The 9946-nt window shown below is 31.7% G+C and overlaps 1 protein-coding gene across 1 annotated transcript in view; it reads left to right on the forward strand.

The window, feature by feature from the left end:
* LOC109091276 (WD repeat-containing protein 70) overlaps positions 1-9238 on the forward strand; it is a 72004-nt gene extending 62766 nt beyond the window's left edge. Inside the window, 3 exon segments of the mRNA XM_042732053.1 lie at positions 1-34; positions 2598-2760; positions 8892-9238. The exon segment at positions 1-34 is cut by the window's left edge and continues 83 nt beyond it. Coding sequence (XP_042587987.1) covers positions 1-34; positions 2598-2760; positions 8892-8976 — 282 coding nt within the window. The 3' untranslated portion in view covers positions 8977-9238.
* Positions 9239-9946: the final 708 nt, after the last annotated feature.

The raw sequence follows: 9946 nt of genomic DNA on the forward strand, positions 1-9946 counted from the left end.
TCACACAAACCTGAGCCGCCCATGTCCGGACCAGGTGACGTTTCTAAACCATCACAGACACACATCCCTCATTCTCTCTGTTACATATACATGTGTTATCAATCAACATTCATATTCATATTCTGCATTCAGTTTGGTCCTGCACAATATTTCCACTGTTAAAAAATGTTGCATCCCTTAAATTTGTGACATCTAGGAAGTGACATTGAATGAAAGGCTCAAAAATTAGCTGAAAAATCATTATTTGTTATATTTTTCTTCAATATATGTTTATCAATAACTACAAACCAACATTAGTCCAGTTAGTTTGGTAAATTCTGGTATATTACAATAAATTTCTATCTATCTATCTGTTCATATAAATGTTTATTTTTTTTTTTTATAAATAATAAATATTAATTTACATTTATAATATTAAATATATATATATATATATATATATACATTTCTACATTAATAATAAAACATTAGTATAAATATATTAAATAACTTTTTATATAAATTTATTCATATTTATATAAATAATAAATATATATTTATAATAATAAAAAAAATAAAAAATATTAATATATATTTATATTTAAATTTAATATAATTATAAACTATCTCAGTTTCCACAAATATAAAATATGCAACATTAATATTAATTAATCAATGAATTCCTTCATTTATACACAGTGTTAATATACAGGTTTTTATTTGTATATAAATAATAAATAATAAATATTAATATATATTTATAATATTTAAATGATTATGAATATAAAATGTGTCACAGTTTCCACAAATATTATTTAAAATAGAATTTTGTTAATATAGATCAACTTCATATATTAAATAATTTATAAATGACTTATATATTTGTAAAAATATTATATATGAATATATGTTTATAATATTAAATATAATTATGAATACAAAATCACAGTTCGACAAATGTAATATAAAATATATTTTTATATTTATATAGATAATTCACTTTGTATATTACTTTATAAATTAATTTATATATAGCCTTTATGTATTTTTTTATATTTGTAAAAATAATAAAAAATATATTAATATAATAAATTTATGATGTTATAATTATGAATATAAAATGTATCACCTATATGAATAAATTAATACGTTATTAACTAATACATTAATAATTAATAAATAAATTAAAAATGTTTATTTATTTAAAAAAAAAATTTAATTAAATTGAATTGACACATCCCAGGTTTCAGTACCAAAAATCACAAACCTCACAGTAAATAAACTGAAATGGAATACAGTCCATCCTGAGGTGGATAAATAGTATCTGAATGGTAAGCACAGAAATGTAACTTTTCAACTTTTTGATATTATTAAGCTCTAGTTTGTACTCTGTTCACATAAATGCACAAACATTTCTCTGCTGTTATTCTCTGAAGTGAGTCTGAGCATCACAGGCTTGAGTAAACCGTTCAGCCGCGTCTCGTTGTGTTTAATCACAACAGAGCTAGTGACGCCACTTACGTAATCAGATTACTTTTTGAGTAACTAGTGAAGTAACGCATTCCTTTTTAATTTAGAAGGAGATATCTGAGAAACTTTTTCAAGTAAGTAACGCCTGATTCCAGCGTCTTGACATCACAGCTCTGGTGTTGCACAGATTCAGCATTCCTCAAAATGAATATAAACAGTCAAGTGCAAACTCAGAATATTATGCAAATCTACTATTTTAAGACAAACATAATTAATGTATTTAATCCCATTTTATTAACCAACTTCGATGATCAGATTCAATCATGCTAAATATCAAAAATGACACATTTGTGTTTGATTTGAACTTTCTTCTCCTGCGTCATATTCTTCATGTGATTAGTTTGAGCGGCGCCCTCTACTGTACAGACGTGAATTTACACTTCCTTTAGCCTGAGCCGCATTCACTTCACTTCTGGTGTGAAAGCGCTTTTACATTTGTACAAGAAGAGTTTTATTATTAAGTCTTAAGTGTCAATTTTTTGAAATTGATATTTATGCATCATCTGAAGCTGAATAAATAATCTCTCCATTGATGTGTGGTTTGTTAGGAGGACAATATTTGTCTGAGATACAACTATTTGAAAATCTGGAATCTGAGGGAGCAAAAAAAAATCTAAATATTGAGAAAAATCATCTTTAAAGTTGTTCAAATGAAGTTCTTAGCAATGCATATTACTAATCAGAAATTAAGTTTTGATATATTTACAGTAGGACATTTACAAAATATCTTCATGGAACATGATCTTTACTTAATATCCTGATGATTTTTGGCATAAAAGAAAAATGTATAATTTTGACTCATACAATGTATTGTTGTCTATTGCTACAAATATCCCCCAGAGACTTAAGACTGCTTTTGTGCTGCAGGGTCACATATTAAAAACAAACAAGCAAGCCCTGCCAAGATTAAAAGAGTAACTCAAAATTACAGATTACTTTCCATAAAAAGTAACATAATTAGTTTTTTAGGGAGTAATGCAATATTGTAACGCATTACTTTTAAAAGTAACTGTCCCCAGCACTGTCTCTGAATGCTGGGGGTGATCTGTGTGTGGTTCTGCTCTGATCTCTTCTTCTGTCCCGAGCAGGTCGAGGCGGTCGCGTGGCGGCTCACGGCGGGACGCTGTCCTCCTTCATCGTCAAAAACATCGCCCTGGACAAAACCGACGACAGCAACCCGCGAGAGGCCATCCTGCGTCACGCCAAAGAAGCCGCTGAGAACCCGTACTGGGTCGCCCCGGCCTATAAACAGTAAGACAAGAACTACATCAATGCTGACAGATACACTAGTGCTGTTCCCTTCTGAGGGTGGAGGAAAAATATTTAAAATAAATTAATTTGTATATATTCATGTGTTTTCATATCATTTTGTTTTTTTATAAATATTTGTTATTCTTACAATAATATATAATTTTTAAATGTTGTTTTTACACTAACTTTTTAAGCTTTAAGCTAAAAGCTGAATTGTTTCTCGCATTTAAGTTTTTATTTTTATTTTTTAAGTTTACTTTTATTAGTTATTAGGTAATATATAAAAGTACTTCCATAATTTTTACAAACAAAATAAGAGAGTGTTTTTAACTTTATATCGACATTGTATTTCACAAACTTTTAATATGAAAAATAAATAAGTTTACATAATACATAATTTTTATCATACTTAAAAGTTTGTAAAATATTTTAAACTAAGTTTATGTTTATATATTTTTAAAAGAATTACGATTATTTTTCTTTAAAAACTACATTTTTGAAAGACATTTTGTTTCACTTTTTTAATAGCCAACACACAGAAACAAACATTTTCATAAACAAAAGTAAATGTTTCATACTTTTTTGAACAAAATAAACATTTTCAACTTAATATTAGCAATGCATTTTACAATCTTTGAAATAAAGAGATAACTATATTTATATTAGTGCTGTCAAGCAATTAATCAGATCCAAAATAAAAGTTTTGTGTACATAATTTGTGTGTGTACTGTGTGTCTTTATTATGTGTATATAAATACACACACTTGCATGTATATATTTAATAAAAATATGTTTATACATTTAAAATATTTATATATAATCAATTATATTAATATAAATATATATATATATATATATATATATATATATATGGTAATACATGGAAATATTATCAAAATATATACTGTACATGTGTATTTATATATGCATAATAAATATACAAAGTATACACACACATTATGAAAGCAAATTGTTTTATTTTGGATGCAATTAATCGTGATTAATCGTTTCACAGCACTAATATATGTGTGTGTGTGTGTGTGTGTGTGTGTGTGTGTGTGTGTGTGTGAGAGAGAGACCCTGGACCACAAAACCAGTCATAAGTGTCAATTTTTTGAAATTTGAAAAAAATAAGCTTTCCACTGATGTATGGTTTGTTATGATATATCAATATTTAACAATATTTGGCTGGAATCTGAGGGAGCAAAAAAATCTAAATATTGAGAAAATCATCTTTAAAGTTGTTCAAATGAAGTTCTTAGCAATGCATATTACTAATCAAAAATTAAGTTTTGATATATTTACAGTAGGAAATTTACTAAATATCTTCATGGAACATGATCTTAATTTCCTAATGATTTTTTGGCATAAAATAAAAATTTATAATTTTGACCCATACAATGTATTGTTGTCTATTGCTACAAATATACCCCAGAGACTTAAGACTGCTTTTGTGCTGCAGGGACACATATATGAACCTTTTAAAATTATTTTAAAATTGCTTTGAAGTTTTTAATTCATAAAAATTTGTTAATAATTATTTTTTTCACTTCTTTATAATATTCCATATACAGAAATAAGCATTTCCATAAGTAACACACTTTATAAAATGATAAAATAAATTATAAAATATGCTTAAAAATAAATATATATTTTCATCTTTCATTCATTCATCAATACAGTTTGAATAAAGTTTGAACTATTTTTATTGTTCATTTTCAGCATTGAATTGAATTGATTTGTTACAATCAACGTTTGTCAACATTAGCCGCATTGAATGGGTTTTTCCAGTGAGCTCTGGCTGATGCATGATGGGATCACTTTTATGTGAAGAGTGTATGTGATGCTGCTGTATAATGTGCTCAGAATCTGGGCAGCTGGCAGCAGATCAGGTGCAGGTGAGACAGGTGTGAAGACTGAAGATCACCGGACACCTGTGTGTCACACCTGAGCTCACCGATCACACATCATCTTCTTCAGTTACACACAGAGCTCTCCGTCCCAAAATAACAAACACACATATTGGTATCAGCCATAATTAGCACGGTTTTAATGATCAAAATTAAAAAATTTAATTATCTAAATGTTTGTTTTGCTGTCCATGTTTACTTCAAAAAAAGGGGGGGGTGGGGGGCTAAAAAAATATATTTTATATATTTTTTTATTTTTTTATTATTATTATTATTTTATTTTATTATTAATTTTTTTTAAGAATTATTTGTGGAACTATATTAGTGACCATATTTGTATTAGTCATGATTAGTGCTGTTTTATTTATCACTATTTTGTTTTGCAAATTTTAATTTTATTTTAATTCATAACACAAGATTTAGATTTGGAAATATACTGTATCAGTGACCATATATTTATGACAGTTTTCATAATATATCTATAGTTTATAATCAGTTTTAGTCTGATTCAGGATTTTTATTTAGTTTTCCAGTTTTATTTATTCATCCTTACCCAAAATGTGCTTTTAATTTAATTTCTAATTAATTTCCATTCAATCAATCAATTATTGTTTGCATCACATCAGATTATTAGTCTAAGTAAAAAAAAATATTATTAAATAATAATACATCAAGAACAAACAAGCATTCTCAAAATTAAATTTAAGATTAAAACAATTTGATAAAAAAAGGTATAAAACCTGTTTGTAATTTGAAGATTGTTGATTGTTTTAAAAGTTAAAGATGCTATAGATGTTTGTTTACAAAGTTTTCAGCTGCTAGTGACGGATGTGCAAACTAGTTCCAGACGCCGGCATTACAGGCAGTAGTCGCTGGCTGTTTGAGAGTGCTCAGGGGTAGTGTTCGTGTAACTGATCTGAGCAGAGCTCATTACTGCCAGGAATGAACACAGCGATAATGATCCTGTACTCTCGTGGCTCGCAGTGTCGTGTCGCGTATTGCCTTCTCAGGAGTTGTCCGCGCCACACACACACACACTTGCCACTGAGACGCGTGGATGTGATCGAGGTCAGCGTGTTGTTGCTTTGTCTCAGCTTTCATGTGTTCTTACATGTGTCGACCAATCAGAAGAAGACACTTCACGTCCTCAGATTAATTTGGCTGAATTTAAACCATCGCGTTTGTCGTTCATTTTATTAGTTTTATTTTTTTTTATAATGCCTTATATATATATATACTATATATATACTATCTATATATTATAATATATATAATAATATATTATAGAATATTAATAAGATTATATACACGCACCACCCATCTTCTCTCATATATCTCTGTATGTATGTGATATATATATATTGTGTGTGTGTGTGTATATTTATCTATTATGTATATAGTTTGGTTCAACTATTTTGAAGTGAAAACTAAACTCACACCTCTTTAAACACTAGCTCACCTATTCCAATCTATCTTTTTGGGTCCGCCTACAGTGCCAATACACTCCCCATATGCTGCAGACACCCCACCCTTTGCAAGTGTTGCTGCCACGTTCCTGAATAAGTTTCGCCCGGAAAGTTAAAACATGAAATATTAAATCAATAACCACATAAAATAAACCTTACATTTAAAACAACATTGACCCACAACACACACAATTCTAAGAAAAAGGCTGCATTTGTTGCTGAGTTAGTTTGTGTGTAGTTCGTAATTATGCAAATGGCCTGCTATATATGTGTGTGTATATATATATCATATATATATGTATATATATACAGTGTATATCTGGTTATCAAGTATCGCTTGTCGATATATCTGTTGTATAATATATTACACGCACACAGTTTGTATGTGTGTACTCTTCTATATGTTTGTATGTTTATATGTCTGTTCACGAGCACGTGGTATATATGTGTCTATAATTATTCTATATAGTGTTCGCCGTTGTAACTGTTCTTGTATTGTTCATATATAGTTTGTGCGTCTGAACTCATGTCTTCGTTCGATTGAACTGTAATCTTGTGTCCTTTCTGCTCGAAATGACGCTGAAATACTTTACTGGTTTTAGAGATGAAAAAACAAACCAAAATTTGATCGTGTTGCCTTGTGACAAAGTCTCTGTGAAATAAGGTCTACGAAACTGGAAAGTCCCCCTTCGCCCATGCCCGATAAATGGCAAATGAATTAAGCTGATCTACGTCGAACTAACTGGCAAATGCACACGAAATTTAGGAGCTACGAGCCTAAACTCGGCCTAAAAAATAATAGCTGATAAATCAGTTGACTTAATACACGTCGGTGGTTTTCTAGTATTCAAGTTAGCTTGATAGTTTCAAGTTTCATGATACAAATCAGGGTAAGTTCAACCTGTCAGTTTTCCGAATTTATGTTTACAGTCGCCTAATAATATATTTAGAATTGATGCCTGTCGTCACATCGGTTGATTTATCCCTCAATACTGCGGCTAACATATTTATTTAATTGTGTGTAGTTCAATTCAGTCACTTCAGTTTAATTAAACAGTGCGTTTCGTAGACTCAAATCGTTGCAAAAGCATTAGTTACCGCCACTTAATTTTAAGTCTAGTAGTGTGTCCGTGACTGCCCACATAGAGTGTCCATACTGGCGAACTTAAATAGTGTCCCGCCGTTAAAAGGTGTAATTTAATCAGACGATGAACACTATGAACAGCCCGCTCCGTCTGTTGCAATCAAACTTATAGTCACTATGTTAGTCTTTATGCCCTCTCCTGCTTAGCATCATATGAGGTCATCGGAGGGGTGGGCATCATCTCTTCCTCAGGTGTATCGGGATCCAGGACTGAGCTTGTGTAAAATCCTAGTTACAAAACAGAGAGACACAATAGAGACTCTTAATAGCCGTACGGCTTGCCATACCGTCGAACCAATTAGCAAAGTCGATTAGTTTAACCCAAGCATAAGAGAATAATCATGCACATTTGAATCAATCATAACTGCCGTACAAGATTATGAGCTGAATTATTGGAATGCTTGGCCAAAGAGGTGTGTTTTTTTTAACTAGATTGGAAACTGAGAGAGTGTTGGGGGGGGGGGGGGGGGGGTTCAGGAAGGCTATTCCAGAGTTTGGGAGCCGACGCCCAAATGTGAAGAAAGCTCTACCTCCCTTTAGTGGATTTGCTATCCTAGGTACTATCAAAAGTCCGCGTTTTGTGACCTTAGGGAGCGTGATGGCTTGTGCGTCGGTAGATACTCTTAGGTACGCAGGGAGCTAACCATTAAGGGGGCCTATAAGTAAGTAATAATCTTTGTACTGATACAGAATTTAATAGCCAGTGCAGAGACTGTAGTATTGGGGTAATATGATCATATTTTCTTGACCTGGTAAGGACTCTAGCCGCTGCATTTTCGACTACCTGTAGCTTGTTTATTCGAGGATGCAGGACAAGCACCTAGCAGTGCATTACAATAGTCCAGTCTAGAGGTCATGAACGCATGAACCAGCCTTTTCTGCATCAGAAACAGGTAACATGTTTCAGAGCTTGCCAATGTTTCTAAGATGGAAGAATGCTGTTTTTGTAACATGGGAAATATGGTTTTCAAAAGACTAGTTACTGTTTAATATAACACCCAGATTTTTGACAGTAGAGGAAGTAACAGTACATCCGTCTAGTTGCAGATTGTAATCTACAAGATTCTGTGTAATGTTTTCTGGTCCAATAAGTAACATCTCTGTCTTATCTGAATTTAATAGGAGAAAATTATTGGTCATATAATCTTTTACATTTTTAACACACTCTGTTAGCTTAGATCATTTAGAAGTTTCATCTGGTCTTGTTGAGATATATAGTTGAGTATCATCAGCATAACAGTGGAAACTAATCCCGCATTTTGATATACAATATTACCAAGGGGCAACATGTATATTGAAAATAGCAGAGGACCTAGGACAGATCCTTGTGGCACTCCATATATGGAGAGAGAGAGAGTGTGTGTGTGTGTGTGTGTGTGTGTGTGTGTGAGAGTGTGTGTGTGTGTGAGAGAGTGCATCTGTGTGTATTTATTCATGTGTGTGAGTGTGAGTATCGGTGTCCCTCAGCAGATGTTGTATTTTAATCAGTGATCTGACTGAAAGTAGGGAACTGGATTAATCTCCCATCATCCTCTCTGTCCGAGGGCCGCAGATCATGTTTTGTGTTGAGTGAGATCTGAACGTGACTCACGATGTGTTTTTCTCTGACAGAACGCAGCCGGACCCGCTGTTCGCCGAGGAGGAGGAAGAAGAGGTCGACGAAGATCAGCCCGAATGGAAGAAACGCAAGATCTGAGGAGATTTCCTCTTCCACTCGGACTCGGAGTTTGTGGAGTTCTTCTGTCGGGATTCTCCCACACACTTTCCAAAGCTTGTGTCTGAATCTGAGCAGAATTACAGTGTGTTGTAGTTAAACTGGTCTTTTTTGCTAAATGTCATATACAGCTCATACTGATGATTCATTATTGTCTGATTTAATATTTTGACTGGTTTTTCTTTTGTATTTTTGTCTTTTAGATTATAAATAAACCTGTTGTGTGGCCTGTTTCTCGTACAAACACACTCTTTTCTGTCTTTTTTTGGTATCGTCGGTTGAAAAGCAAAAATGTGTGTGTTTTAAATTCGGTCAAGCTTTAATAAACAGAGTTGGATATTAATAAATTTTTGCTCTGAGCTGAATGACAGTAGATGCACGTATCGTTGTGTCAGATCACACGTTTGCGTGATGCTCTTGCGTGTAAACACAGGACGTCACGCCATCACAACACATTCCTTTCCGTTGAATTTTCAGTGTGTTGCTCCCCGAACGACTCCTCGACTTCCCCGTGAGTCACTGCGCTCTATAAATATTTATTTGAAAAAAATCTTTAGATACTTAGTTTGTTATTAAAGCTCGAGCTCTTCAGGATCTCATTGTGTCTGAGAGAAGATTTGTGTTCTGTTGGTTGAATATTTAGTGTGATTTGATATTCTATATTTTTTTTCATTAGCAATTAATTTCTTTTTTCTTTTTTTATCATTATTAATCAAGATTTTTGTTGGTGAGTGTCATGAAAACATCCATGTCATACTACACTGCATAATATATATATATATATATATATATATATATATATATATATATATATATGTATATCATGATTTTTTATATTTGTTTTGACCTATTACTATATCATATTAGTAATTGTTTTACTGTCATTAATAGCTTTTTTAAATTATATAAATAAATTTGTCACAATTATCTATATGAATATATATATATATAT

Source organism: Cyprinus carpio, chromosome B10, assembly GCF_018340385.1.
Source record: "Cyprinus carpio isolate SPL01 chromosome B10, ASM1834038v1, whole genome shotgun sequence".
NCBI classification, from domain to species: Eukaryota; Metazoa; Chordata; class Actinopteri; order Cypriniformes; family Cyprinidae; genus Cyprinus; species Cyprinus carpio.